Here is a 15,731-nt window from a genome sequence, read left to right as displayed (position 1 = left end):
TGTGAATGAGGTTTTCTGTGTTTCCATGTCTGCACATCAGAGCATGATTTATATCACATCAGTTAAATCCTTTGTTCTTTCTCTCTGTAGTCATAAACGACCAGCCTAACAAATTAAAACATAAATGTGTTTTACAACATTTATAACAGCTGTTGTGTTTATAAACTTTGACAGTTTATGGGATTTATTCTTAATATTTATCTTTATTGGTAAAATATTTTTTGTAAAACTGTCTGAAATCTGCAAGAAAAAAAAAAACATGGATTACTTTGATTCCAGCTTCAGATTTATTTACAACAACAATCATATCAACAGGAACTTTATTTACAGTAGAAATATTTGAAGCACAAACTCTTTGTTTGGGAAAAGTTCCTTTACAGATAAATACAAAGCTCAGCATGATTGTTGGTCAGACGTTGAGGAGTTAAAGACAAAACTTCTAATTTGGATCATTTTTATACAACTTTAAAATAAATAATCATTAATTATTGGAAATGTAAAAATAAAATGTGAAAATGTTTGCTGGACTGTTTGTCTGTGTACGGTTTTTACTAAGCTAACTACCTTTAAATTAGTAAACTCCCACCGTAAGGGTGTGTTTTAACTGATGAAACTGTGTCGTACTCTGATTGCTGCCTTTTATAAGTTTTATTGCACAAGCATAAACTAACACCAGTACAGTAACCGTGCCTTTACAGAAGCCAGGTAATCAACTGAAAGACACAAAATAAAACAACCACACAACATTAACAAAGCAACACTATTAATGACAGTACAGTTTAGTAATAGTCATATTTATAGCTTTAACATGTTACTTAGTTAAAACAGAAACTCACCAGCTCGGCTTCATCAGTCATAATAGCAATATCAATGAAAAGAAGATCCGGCAGGTAGGATCTATGAGCGGCTGTTAACACGTACCATCCCAGACTTGGATAAATCACTCCGTCTTAAATAAATTTGTCATTTAAAGAAAATATGAGTCTGGCTGATAATAAATCACAACAAACAAATTGGCATGTTAGTAATATGGAAAAATCCACACAGTCTGTTTTTTGCACCAAAGAAAACAATTTGAAGAAATCTGTGAAAATTGTCTTTTGGCACTTGCTGGTGTTACAGTTCAGCTCGTTTGTCTTACATGATTGGAAAAAAATAACACAAGAACACTCTCTCAAAAACCGAGGCCAGAGGCAGGAGGGACAGCCTGCACAGTCTGCTCAAATCAAAGAGTCCCCCACGAGCGAAGAATCCTCAGCCTTTTGTATTCCTAGGTAAACGCAGGCAGCCGCGTCATTGGTCCGCTGCATTCGAGGATCCCGCAGCAGCCAATGGCTCCGATCTGCATGCAGTTGGGCGGGCATAGGTCCCTGGCCAGCCAATCACCTGTGAGTCCTGGCACACTTGAATTTCCATACAGGAAGGCGGGCTGTAGATCAGGCGGCCGCTAACCAGAAGGTCGGTGGTTCGATCCCAGGCTGCTCCAGTCTGCATGCCAAATATCCTTGGGCAAGATACTAACCCCATGTTGCTCTCCGATGCATCCATTGGAGTGTGAATGTGTATGAATGTTAGATTGAGCACTTAAGAGACTGGAAGAAGTGCTCGTGTAAATGAATTTGTTGTATAAAGCGCTTTGACTGCTCAGAGTAGAAAAGCGAGGACATGAAAATTAATTTCAGGATATCCTCAACTGTTCTCTGGGAGACTCAGATCAGCTGGAAAAACCGAAACATTTCAAACATGCTGAATTTTAACTGGAGGCTGGTATGAACCCAGTTTGTTTGGTTTAACTTTTCTGTAAATCAGAAAACCACCAACAACAACAACAACAGCAGCAACAATAGCCCCAACAGCAACTTTCATTCCAACAGATCCAGCCTCCTTCCCTCCATCCTCCTTCCCTCCATCCTCTGTGTCTCCTCCTGGCTGAGCTGCAGGTGAGAAACAGGTGTGAGGTGTCAGCTGTCAGGTAGGTGATGAGTGAAGAACAGAACAGAATCCATTTCCTCTTCAAACTGCTGTCAGACATTATCTACTGCACTCTGATCACATCACTCAGACCAGCTGCTTTCTACAAAGTCTCATCAACAACATCTTTAGAAACAAACATCAACAACCAGGAAGCAGCTTCACCTCTGATCACACACACACTCAACTCTACTCACTCACCTGGAGGATCAACAACACTCAAGTCGATGGTGCAGATAGGGTCACATGAGACTGTTTCTCTCACAATACAGCACTTGTATGTTCCAGTGTCATTAATCGTCACATTCTTCAGAATCACAGACACGTCTCCATCCTTCATCTGTCTGTCCTGCAGATCCACCCGGTTCTTAAATAATGGATGCTGATCATCTTCTTTGAGCTCCTTGTCTTTAAACACAGCTACATGTTTATCTTCCAGGTCATCTCTGCTCCACTCTACAATGAAGATGTTGTTGTTTGGAGCTCGACATGTCAGACTGACGTTGTGTCCAGAATCAGCTGCGATGATTTTCTGGTCTGAAAGAGGAAACAACACAGCGCAGAGAGCTTATAGGTCAAAGTACAACTGTTACACCAGCCAATCAGAGTGAAGAGTCTCTCTGGGATCCTGGTTTACAGTGGCCGAATTAAATCTGAGCATCAGATCTGTTAAAAAACTGTCAGAACAAGAACGGAGCACAGGGAATAAAAGCTCCTGAACAGAGTATGAAACATTTCATTAATAACAAAATCTTAAATAACATAAACAAAAAACTTAACTGTCACTTTTGTGAGCCACTTGCTGGGCTTGTGTAGACAAGAACATGCCCGAAAATTTTAATTTTTCAGTTTCACCATCAGAAATGATCATCGTCATCACATCCAGCACATTGAAATCAGTTCAAGTGAGTGATTAAATAATTAAATGAGCCTGCTGTTCATACACCAGGCCCTCTGGACCTCATACTAATGAGGTCACATTGACCACCAGTGGCGATTTTTGATATGGGCGACATGGGCCGTTGCCCAGGGCAGCACCACGCCAGCGCATTTTTGTGATTGCACAGGCACCGATCGGTTTTCTATTCTCCATTTGTGGGGAGTAAGGGCGCCCTCGGTTTGCGTGCCTGCTGCTTGCTGCACAGAGAGGGGCGGGCCTGGCCGGTGCAGCATCTAATAACCAGCTGGCAAAATGAAACAAACCAACAAACATAAAAACACCAGACATCATGATATAGACTAGTAATGTGCACTGATGTGATTTCTAAATTCTATCACATATAGCCTACGTGAAACGTGAGCGCGAGGGCCCTCAGTGTGCCTGCTTTCTGCTGCTGCTAAAGTCTCACACACAACCTGTCGAAACTTCTGTTTACCTTTGTTAGTCACTCGGCTATGACAGTAAACAGTAGACACTGATGTGGCTTATTGAATCTTTTGCACTGTGTTCAGCACAATATTAATTAACCATTTATTGGAAGAGCTGATTGTAGATTTTGCTGTGAACGCGGACATGCGCGTGTGAATACTCAGATCTGTAAATGTGAAATAAAGCGTAAGATGCACAGATATGAAAAAGTCAAGTGTTGCTCAAAGCTCTCGAAACAGACAAGTCACGCAGGTTTTCCCCCCTCTCTGGACACGTCATTCTCTCCACCCTCTTGTTACAGAGTTTACTGAGCCTCGCAGGCGCCTGCGGGACTAGACCGAGCGACTGCGTGCTGTTTGCGCCTCGACGCAATGCAGGCTCAGATGGACAGACTACCGTGTGCTTGCTGCAAGTGTAAGATTTATTCTTTTATTAACATATGACATACATGTATTAGAAGCTCGGTGTTATTATGACAGTGTTTTGGCAGTGGCGTTTACGGACCGATCTGTGCTGAAAACACGAGTTAAAGAATAAATAATAAAGTACCGAGCAGCTAAACCCGAGGCAGACACAGGGATTCATCTTTCATTTTGTCCTTTTTCGTTCAAACAGTCCGAACAAACGTGTTATTTCTAGAAATCTTAACCAGCTGGTCCGAGCGATGGTGAAACGCAGACGGCATCGGTTTCGTTTCTCTTTGTATTAGAAATATAGGCGGAGCCTGAATAACCCGCACCTACAGCGCTTACTCAGCTTACAAATATTTGATGACCTCTGACTAGTCACAGAGAAAATGCTCAAGTTTTTAAAGCCAACACACATTTTTATAGATTCAACGACAAATTATATGTCTTTATATAGTTATTATACAGAGACATACACACAGTAAAAAGAAGCTTGTGTTTCAGGCCTGGTTTTAAATTTGAATCTACAGTCAAAGACGTAAGATGGCGGCTGTTTGTGCTCGTTCTTTGTCCTGATCCTCAGTAACATTTAATCGACTTGTAGAGTTTTAATGCCTAAAGTATTTGAAATAAGGTGTGGCCTTGGATTAAAAGTGTTCCCTCTTTAGTGCTCTAGTTACATAGTTGTAATCTGTGTGGAGGGACGGCCTCTAAAAGAATATATTAGTCTTTTGCCAACTGTATTTTCCGTGTTTCAGAACAGAACACTGGCGTGTTAAAACTTATTCACAGTACAAACAGGCTTTTTTGTGGGTGTAATTTTGATCACGGAGCTGATAAACACGTTGAAAGTCATGTTTTAGTCTTCCTGTGCCAGCCTGTTGTGTGTTACTTTAGTTTAATGGAGCATAAACCCTCATGTTGCTGAGCTAATCCTACCCCACAGCTAGCAGGCCGTGTTAGCAACACGGAAAGGGCGCGTCCCTTTTCCTAACGGCTGTTTCTGTTGTTGGTTTTTAAATAAAAACGCAATTTTGTACTCAAGGTAGTGTTTGGGAGGATTGCTAAGGAAGAGCGTTGCTCGGAGACTGAACGACCACCGTGTTTAAACTGCGACAGCAAACAACGAGAATAACGTGTGAAAAATAAGATTTGAATTTTTAAAGAAGACGTTGGGTTGAGTAACATCTACACCAGCGTTCAGCTTTTTTTCAAGCTAACAAGATCAAGTGTCTAACCTGTAATTTACTTATATGACTCAGAGCTGCCGCTGCAGAGTCCTCACACTGAGTCAAGACAAACAAATTCATCTCCCTCAGTAACTCTGATGATGTAAAGCACAACTGAAAGCTCTGCTCAATTCATTCATGTAAGCTTTGCACAAACTTCTTTCTGCCTAATCTGTAACGAATAAAATCACATGTCTGAAGAAAAGCAGTTTTTAATTAGTCTGTGTTAGTGTGTTAGACTATTTCCTGATATCCAAAGCATATTGGTTTTTGCTTTATTCACTGATCTGAACTGACATGTTTTCAGAGAGAAACACATGCGTGAAACCTGAGCTTACACTGGATCAGTCAATATAGATTTTTTTTATTCCAGCAGTGTGATGTTCAGAGTTCAGTTGTGAGTTTACAGTTTTAACTGTTTTAAAAAAAAAAAAAAAACTCAAAATATATCAGCAGCGTATGGCACAAAATGGAAACTGCAGTTACAATTAATATTTACATGATGTTGCTCATTTTCACGAGTGATATAATGCTGTGGTAATACTCATGTCGCCTGATAGGAGGCAGCCTTTCTGCAATATAACAGCTTGGACTTTTTCTGATGCAGACACTCTCAGAAAGACTGTTGAAATTAGGAAAACCAATGGAACATAATAAGATGAAAAGAATAACATACTATGTATGGTCGGTCTAAGATTACGGTGAATTTAGCCAGCGGTTTAGCACCGGCTACAGCTAATTGGAGCCTAAGCTAACCAGCAGCTGCTGTAGGGGCCGTTTTTGCCTGGTTTAAATACCAGCGTCCGTCTCCGATTACGAAAAATGTAGCAGCGGATGACTAGTAAGACCAAACAGTGATGGCCCTGACAGCAGCAACATCCATGTAGCTCCAATTAGCTCTAGCCCGTGCTAACTCGCTGGCTTTGGTTAGCCGGGGCTAACCCCCTGTCTCCGTCAAGGAACAGCACCTGTTAGGCCATCACTGCTCGGTATTAACACTCGTCTCGATCTCCCATTGCGGCTAGTGAATGTATTGAGCCCAGTCTCTAGACGGTTAACTGCTAATTAGCTGTAGCTATCATTTATACGACCGCGATTGCTTCGTGTTATTATCCTTGTTGGGCTCCGCTTTGTTCAGTGCTAGTTAGCTGTAGCCGGAGCTAGCTGCTGCCGCCGTGTTACGCGAGGGCTCGGTCATATTGTCAGACACCTGATACTAATGCTAACACACCAGTATGAGCTGCTAGCGATTACTTTCTCGTTTAACTTTCTGGAAGAATCCATTGTGGCCAATGTCTAAATGGACACTAGCAGTACCTGTATGGATCATCTCCGATGCATCTGTGAGTCAAGGTAGTGAGACGGTTAAGTGCTAGTTAGCTGTAGCTACCTGGATCTAGCTGCTGTCGGGTTCGTCATTGCGCTGTTTTGATGCGTTTAAAGTGTCGGTCTAAGATTACGGTGAATTTAGGCAGCGGTTTAACACCGGCTACAGCTAATTGGAGCCTAAGCTAACCAGCAGCTGCTGTAGGGGCCGTTTTGCCTGGTTTAAATACCAGCGTCCGTCTCCGATTACAGCGAGTGATATTAATACTCGTCTCGATCTTGGACTACGAAAAATGTAGCAGCGGATGACTAGTAAGACCAAACAGTGATGGCCCTGAGAGCAGCTACATCCATGTAGCTCCAATTAGCTCTAGCCTGTGCTAACTCGCTGGCTTCGGTTAGCCGGGGCTAACCCCCTGGCTCCGCCAAGGAACAGCACCTGTTAGGCCATCACTGCTCGGTATTAACACTCGTCTCGATCTCCCATTGCGGCTAGTGAATGTATTGAGCCCAGTCTCTAGACGGTTAACCGCTAATTAGCTGCAGCTACTATCTATACGGACCGCGATTCCTTCGTGTTAATGTCCGTTTTGGTCTCCGCTTTGTTCAGTGCTAGCTGGCTGTAGTCGGAGCTAGCTGCTGGCTGCAGTTGCCAGACACTTGATGCTAATACTAACACACCAGTATGAGCTGCTAGCGATTATAGGAGTGCACTGGATTGTGCCCCCCATCGTTGCTGGGTTACAGTAAAGGCGGTTTAATCAAAATTTAGACCAAGAAAACTGTAACAGACACAATCTCAGATGCAGTTGACGGATAAGCTCGCAAAAGCCAAAAGCTGCTTTAACGGATCTCACCTGTAAATAAGGGAAGTAAGACACCGACAATCAGGCCGAATAAGAGAGAGATATTCCCCATCTTGTGGTGGGATTCAGAGGATCGAAAGATCAGTGTAATAAATATCCAAGGATGGTGCAATTAGACCAACAAACAAACTGAGAGTGCAACAACTTAACACAGCGGTCTGTTCACTTGGGCACACCTTTTTGTGCCCAGTGGGCGTTTTGTGTATGTGTTTTTTTTTAGTTTTTTTTTTTTTATTTTGTTTCTTTACTGATCACATGTTTGTTTCAGATGTCCTACATGGGGTTTGGGGGACAAAAGACAAGACCAAGTTCTGTTAATTTATTTATTTAGATTTTAACTTCAGACATGAAGTTAAATCTAAATTTATGTGACTTGCAGTGTTATCTTTCCATTACAATAAGAAAATTGATTTAACTATAGTTTGAATCTCGATGTTTAAGTAAACAGGTCTTGATAACCCAGAGGAAAAACAGCAATGAAAGATCAGGTGTTGTTTTCTTGCTATATCGGCAGGTGCTTGTACCTGCTTGTAATAAATAGAAACGATAGTATTAAAAACATTATGGTCTATAATTAGAAGACCCAGCCCAAATTACGGCTTTCCAAAGCCAGAATCCAGGTTTGTAACCTATTAATTCACACTGAAGAAAGTGTTTTGTTTTATTAGAATGGATAATATGAGAGTATGAAACAAAAATTGGGCAGAAACTTTTCTCTCGTTTCAAATTCTAATAAAAGCGACCAGGTAATGTTTAAGAGGTATGACAAACTGACGTTGGCAAACACTAACATGTCCGTGTCACTGCTTCTTTCCACTTTTTTCAGCCACTAGTGTTAACAAAAAATGTCACCGATTGTCAAATAACAATGTTTACTAGGGAAGATTAGTAGACGTGTCGGATGATTTTCTTTAAATAAGCCATAGTCACTGTTGTCAAACCAATAACATTCTTTTAAAAAATAAGAACCTTTTTTGTCATTAAGTGTTTAATTCAGTGTTTTAAGGAAATTAAAAAGTATTGCTGTGTGATATATATTTTATATAGTTTACCTTACCAACACTGTTTTTGTACCAACAGAACGGCTTGTGCTCCGAGGAAGAGGACGGGCTTTACTTGGTGTGAGAGTGAAAAAAAGCTCAAATGAGTGAGAAGGACGATGAAGGAAACATCTGTGCGGTGTCTGCTCTGTAAGTAGAATCTCTGTGTGAGAAAGTTTGTACTTTGACTGTTTGCTCTCCTGATAACTGATGGAGGAGAAGATATGATTTTCTTAGTAGGACAGGTGTAGATCAGGCCTGCGCAATAAATCGAAAATTTATTGGCACCGCGATATCAGCCTGTGCGATGGGCCCATCGCAAAAGATGGCAAAAACTGCAATAATTGGGTACTTTAAAATGTTTACACACGTGCTTTAAAGAATTTACCAATCAAAGAAACCCCTTTACAGATTTGACCAGTCGAATAGAGATAGATATAAATAGATAGAGCCCTTCACAGCCATAATCAATCAAATGGATTAGAGGCCCGCCTCCTAAGCAGGTGGGGAGCGAACAACGCTGCAGCAAAGAGTCAGAGTTGTAATGGCTGAGAGCGAGATGCATGACGAGAACGCTACCGACTATGAACTCTTGGGTAAAAAAAAAAAAAAAAAGAAGAAAAAAATGTACCTCGCTTATTTGGAGGTACATTGGATTTGATAAAGACGACGTTCTCCAAACACAGGTACTCTGCAAAACTTGCCGAACACTCGTGGCAACCACCTGAGGAAACACAACTAATCTCCACCATCCTCTTCGGACGATCTGATATCCTCGTGTTGGTGTTGTTCCCACATCATCATAATAAATGTTGTTCCAGGTTCAACATTGCAAGTGACCAGTCACATTGTTGTGACGTCCCCTTTTTCTGCCTTTGAAAAATACCGCCTTAAAAAAAATCTACTTCACTTGCAAGAAGAGAAACCGCTTCTGTCCGTCGATCCAGGAACTTGAATTCTTTGCATTTCAGGATACTTTTCTTTAATAAACGGTAAGCATTATACATATTGTCCTTACAGAGGCGGTTTCTCTTCTCGCAAGTGAGGCGTTTGTTTTTTTCGAGGTCGCGGATGACATCAGGAGAAGGTGATTCGTCACTTGCAATGTTGAACCTGGAACAACATTATCTGTGATGATGAGGGAACAACACCAACATGACAATATCAGATCATCCATCATCTTCAATACAACCACAGAGAACTGTTTGAAGAGTTCCAGAAAGATAGCAACCTTTGTTTGGCTAACCCTAATGTTAAGACAAAGAGCACAGCAGTCCAACAGCCGTCTCTGTATCAGAGTTTTTCAAGTGGAACTCTATGAGAAAACGTCAAAGCTCTACAAAGCAATAACAGAGGCCATTACACATTTTCTGGCTTAAGACATGATGCCTATAAATACAGTTAGTAGAGAGGGCTTCACCAGTCTGATACATAAAGTGGACCGGAGATACCGCATCCCCTCACCAAACTACTTTTCCCATGTCGCCATTCCACAAATGTACGAAACATGCCGCAAGACTGTCATGTTTGAACTGAGCCAAGCTGAAAACTACGCAAGCACTACAGACCTATGGTCAAGTCGTACAAAGGAACCATATATGAGCTTCACAGTGCACTTCCTCACCGAAGACTTTGAACTGAAAACATGGTGTCTAGAGACTGTGTATTTTCCAGACTCTCACAATATAATTTAAGTTATGTTTATCTAAAACTAATTATAGAGACCGGGAAGGATGTCTTTCAGAATTCAAGCCTCAGGAAAAAAGATTTTGGGAACAGTGTTTCAATGTTAAAGTGCACTTTGTTGTTACACTGCTAATACAGCAGCTTTCTTTAAATAAAACTGTTGCAGTAAAACTGAAATTATGTATTCTGGGAGTTTTTTTTGTTTTGTTTTTTTTTATTTTTTTATTTTTTAATCGCAAGTCATATCGTTATCACAATATTGATCACAGTTATCGCATATCGCAGGTTTTCCTAATATCTTGCAGCCCTAGTTTAGATGCTGGTCACCCATCTTTAACTATGACAGTGGTTCTCTCCTTAAATCGCCATGGTAACTTGTGTGGTAGGACAGGTTAAACCTTTGGGGTCAACGGGTCAAAATCACATGACCAATTTAAGACTACACGGCTACAAGATGCAGCAGCTCAGAGTCTCCATTTCAACTTGGGTCGAAAGTGCGGACTTCAAACTATATACCAGTTTTTTAACTGTGTCGATGGGCCACGTAAAACCGGAGTTATGATAAAAAATACACACAATGTTTTTTTCTGAACAAAACAGTGGTGTTTACTTCGGGAAGAACGGTAAAAATGGCATTTTCTATGGACAGCGCTAGCAAACACTCTCGGCTTGCAAGTGAAAAAGAAAGAAAAAAAAAAAAAAAAAAAAACACCCCTTCCCTATTGGTGTTAGTTTACCATGTCAGTCAATCAAAAAATGATAAAGCAACATGTGACATTTGGTTGTTTAGAGAGGAGGGGAAGTTTTTAGGAGTGACACCCGTGACGGAAAGCGGGCGAGCAAAAGAAAGAGAGAGAGAGCGAGTTTTCATATGTGAGACATTAGTGACGTTTAGCGTGTTTGGAGGCTATAGTTAGTGTGTTGTGTAGTTATTGTTTTGTATTGTGTGGCAGTTATACTGCTGAATGTCACATTTGCTCCATAAAAGCCACCAAAGGTAAATTTCAGTGTAAACACTGTCTCCACATGGAAAACAGGACTGATACACCTGCTGTCAGACCTGCAGGGTTTAGGCACACAAACTACTTTTTTGGACTGGCACAAATGATTTGTGTGCCTTCTTATTTGATGCAGCACACCTGATTGTTCTGTAAATAGATTTAAATTGTTATATTAAAAAACGCCTGAGGCCTTGGCTGCATTTTAAGGTAAATAGTACCATATAACTTTGTTGTTTGTAAAACGTGTGCATAATTTTTAGAAATGTACAATTTCCATTTCAAGTTATGAAAATGATTCATTAAACATGTTTGTGGGTTTTACAGTAAAAAATAACTTTTTTCTACTCTGATTTTGAATGTTTTGTCTGAATTCAGATCAATTGTGCTAATATAGTATACCAAAATGAAAAAATAACTCAAATTTCAGATATTTGAGGTTGTGCTGAAAACCCCCGATACCAAACAAGGCAAGATTAACAGTTTCTAAAGGTGAAATATAGAGGTAAACTCAAAAGTAGTCAAAAACGGCCAATTATACCCTGAATCCCAGAGGGTTAAGATCCAGATAAGAGATGAACAGGTATGAGATCACTACCTATTGAACAATCAGTTCTCCAGAAAATGGTGTCACCATTCCCAGAAGATTCCTTGGCCTCGACAGGGTTAGTAGGAGGGTGTTTTTTAATAGTCTTTATGTTTCCCTGATCCCTGGCTTTTAACAACAGTTTGCATTATTCTTGTTATTCTAAATGAATTAATGTATGATTCTAAAACAGGACACCTAGAGTGTACTTGATGACCTCATATCTAACATCTATGCTTTTATATTTAAACTTTCTCTCAAACCCTAATTTGGTGATTTAGAAAAGGTATATGTATTATTCTCTGTGATTCCAACCTGCTGTTGTTGTTGTCTCTTACACAGTGCTGGAAACACCAAACACACACCAAGAATGTCTGTTCAATCAGTCACATTAATCACTTTGATCTGGAGCAAACAACAAAGATTTCCACGTCTCCTTCCTCAGGGTTTAGGACAGTAAGCTTCAACCATCAGCCATCAACTTAGAACTAAACACCAGCACTGAGCGCGCACCAAGTGGTTAAACTATTAGCTGCCAGTACACCAATCAGTGTGACCAAGCAGCTGAGGGGCAGATTTATAAAGGAATAATAAACTGTAACGACTGTAACGCATGTATATCTGTTCATAACTCCTCCCAGATGTGTGAATTTATCTGAATTGAAATTTTGATATAAACTAGCTAGGGTCATTATTTTTATAACAGTCAGATCCTTACAAATTATATTTATTATTAGCTGATATCAAAACAACCTGTAACATTATGCGTACGTAGGGCTGGGCGATATGGCCTAAAATTCATATCTTGATATTCTTTAGCTGGATGCTGACACATGATATAAAGCATGTCCCAGATGTCACACAGGCACTTTTATTAACATACAACGTAGATGTACATTAAAAAAAATACTCCAAAATAAATTATCAAGATTTATTAAATAATACTCCATGAATAAAATATAACAATGTTCTTTTGTGCCTAACAAAAAGATCGTAATTGTGCAGTCAAATGTAAACTAAGAAGTCATAGAGCATAATAACAAAGACCGATTTTGCAGCTGCTCTGTTCCCATGTTGCTGCGTGACTGATAGCTTTGAGTTTGAAATCTACTTCGTACACATTTCTCTCAACAAGCCCCAGTTTAGGGTCCATTATGCACACACAATACGGTAATATTATGTTGACGCGCAGTACGTATTACTCTACGACGCTTCTGACTACAGTAACCGTAATGCTCCGACAATACATCAAGCAGTGCGGCTTCTTAGCTTACCATAAAATTGATTCGACATCAGTAAGCACAACGAGAATTCATACATAAGACGCACCGGATTATAAGGTGCACTGTCGATTTTTGAGAAAATGAAAGGTTTTCAAATGCACCTTAAAGTCTGAAAAATACGGTATATGAGTTTTGTAAGGTAGATTGTTTCGGGGCAGGAGGACGTTTGTTTGCAGCCATCAAAAAGAGAAAATTAAAAAAAATAAAAAGGTAAAATTGAACTATGAAGAAAACGCGGAGATGTCAGAGGTTTATACCCAGTGGTCTACAAAGTGGTCCAAGGGATCTTCCAGGAATAGTGGCGCTAACTTTTGGAGAACTGATTGGTCAGGAGGCGATGATTTCAATCCCTGTTGATCTATAATCTAGAACGTAACTGATTCTAGAACAGTTCACAGCACAAGTTACCGTGTTGATGATACTATTTTAGGGTCTTACTTTACAAAGCCTTAAAGAATGCCTTTAGGAAACCGCTGTTGTAGCTGTTTGAAGTTATCAAACGACAAATGATTTGAATATATGCTGGTAAGCAGTGAATGACCTTTTGTAGTTAACTCTGAGGTTAGAGCAAATCCTGCTTCAGGCCTGCAGGACTACTGAGTTCAGAGGAAAAAATCGACTCAACTCTGGGTTATTTGTCAGCTTGACAGGATGAAGGCCGACTGACATTGAAGTTTTTTTAATGTATAAAAAAGAAAATATAATAATCCTAGTCTTAATCTTAACATACAGCAAACATTTTTACTGACTAATAGATAACCAGTAAGTATAAGATGGTGTGTGATGCTACTACTGAGGTAACAAACATTTTCTAATATTAAACTAAAGAAAGGATAATTCCCTTTCACTCAAACATCAGCCGGTGTGCTCCAATAAGAGGACTCACACCTGAACAGCGTGCTGAACTTTGATTAGGCCAGATTGAATAATGTGACTGATTTTTGTGTTATAATTAAAACAGCAGCAGTATCAGTAGGACTGTGCCTGCTGCACTGACGTCATCTGTATGTGCTTTGTTGTGTAGACGGTGGTGGATCTGCAGGAAGAACTGAGGACGTCCGTCATGGACGAATCATCATCATCAGAGAGAAGAGAGAGAGTCCGAGCTGAGAGGTAGAGATGCTCTTGTTTGTCTCATGGTTCAGATTTCAGAGTCACAGACGATGGACAGAACTCGTGTTTCCTTTTCCTGTGATGGCCAAAAGCTGTGGCGTCAGATTGTAGTGTGATGTCAGGCATTTGATTCTCACTTGAATTCTTAAAGGAAGATTTGGGGCCAGATTCACTAACATCTACAGCAGCACACAGCCTTGTCTGAGATTAAAAAGCTGCTGGATGTACTCAGCGTCAGTTTGACTGACTGTTGTATTGTTTCAGCTGGTTTTATGGCGTTTGTAAGAGTTTCAGGAGGAGAATATTTAAACTAGTCACATAAATATGAATTTGAAAGCCTGTGGCACACAACTTATTGCAAATTGTATAAACTTAGCCCCCCCTCCAAAAATTGTCTTGCTCCTTATCCCTAAAAGGAGGGAGGAACATTACCAGATAGAGTAATGGTTCTTTGCACAAGCATTTTAAAGCTGCTATTGCTTTGGCTCAACTCAGTCCTCTCACTGAGTGTTTAGAGGCATAATACGGATTTATGCCTCTAAACACTCGGATTTTACTGAAACGGAGCAGAAATGAGCTGAGTTGTCTTTATATCAGCGGTGTGCTAAGAGCGAGCGACTTCTCTCTGATGAATCTGTAACTTTGTGGTTCACAGACTCAAATGCTCAACTGCGGTTACAATTTGTATTTTACAACACAAGTAATCCTTAATATTGGATGGACTGTGAAGACTCTTACAAATGAAATCAACAAAAGAAACAAACCCTCAAATTTCCAAAACATTTTTCACTGCTGTAACACGTTTCATTGTCCTCAGCTTTACTAAACATGTTAGTATCTGGGTAAAAGTGATACAGTGACACCAAATACTAAAATGATACTAAATAAATTGATCAAGAGGGCTCATCTCGCCTGAAAGGAGGCAACAATCTGCAAACAGTCAAAGACTGGACTTGAACTAACTGCAGTCACTCTCGGGAGGAGCCCATAAGTGCTCTATTATTATTGTCCGTTTTCCTTTTTGCACAGAATAATTTGCTTTGCGTTTGTCAAGCCACTGCTAATACTGTAAAACAAGAAAAGCTGCCACACTCTGGTTTCTTGTTACGGCTGTAGGTCCGGGTCCTTATGGGACATCTGGTGGTTCCGGACCCGGATCGCAGACTCCCGTTTTATAAAATAAAGAACCAACGTCAAGAGCCAATTGATTTCTGATTCATAGATTCAAGAGTGTAGTGTCGGCTAGGCTAGGCTAGCCTTCAAGGCTGAAATCTCACCTGCAGACGAGGCGTAGCAGACATGGAGAACACCGAGGAAAAAGTACAGCTTTCCGGAACCCTTCATCTCGTACTGGTATCTTCTGTGAAGCTGAAGATAAGTGTTATAAATGTGTAGAGAAAGCAGGCTCGATACCGCTGTTGACCGGCACTTCTGAAGCACAAGCACTTCCTTGTTTTGCCGCCTCCTGCTTTCTTTCTTTCTTTCTTACAGTTATATTGGCGGTTGGCAAACAAGTGAAAGGTGCATTACCGCCACCAACTGGAGTATGGTGGAACGACGCCCAAAAAAAAAAAAAATTCTCAAATCCTGCCAAACAGGTTCCCCTCTCTTAAAAACTGAAATAAGGCCTGATAACTTTTACTTCCCGAGTCCTGCCGCAACAACTCAACCAGATCCAGTTTGATTTTTAGGTTACTAAGATTTTGAATCAAATGTCTCCTCTCAACCTGATACCTCTGACACTGCAACATGACATGTTCTACAGTTTCCTCCACCCCACAGTAATCACACTTGCCAGTACTATGTTTCCCTATCACGAACAACGTACTATTCCATTCAATATGTGGAATGGCATTT

General features: G+C 40.4%; 2 protein-coding genes across 2 annotated transcripts in view; one reads left to right on the top strand and one right to left on the bottom strand.

Moving 5' to 3' along the window:
- Positions 1–15,731, top strand: part of LOC146713181 (uncharacterized) — a 229,722-nt gene that overhangs the window by 107,832 nt on the left and 106,159 nt on the right. The gene's annotated exons all lie outside the window — the stretch shown is intronic.
- Positions 265–15,354, bottom strand: LOC146713190 (uncharacterized). The gene is made up of 2 exons (XM_085452438.1): positions 15,152–15,354; positions 265–2,508 (listed from the first exon to the last, which is right to left on the bottom strand). Exons 1-2 carry the CDS (start codon positions 15,216–15,218, stop codon positions 2,165–2,167), a joined length of 411 nt encoding a protein of 136 aa, XP_085308564.1. The 5' UTR covers positions 15,219–15,354; the 3' UTR covers positions 265–2,164.

Source organism: Copadichromis virginalis, linkage group LG3 (assembly GCF_057382275.1).
Source record: "Copadichromis virginalis isolate Kocher_CV1m ecotype Utaka linkage group LG3, C_Virginalis_male_GT1.1, whole genome shotgun sequence".
NCBI lineage: Eukaryota > Metazoa > Chordata > Actinopteri > Cichliformes > Cichlidae > Copadichromis > Copadichromis virginalis.
The sequence above is the reverse complement of the archived record's forward strand: the minus strand, read 5'-3'. Positions and strand labels throughout refer to the sequence as shown.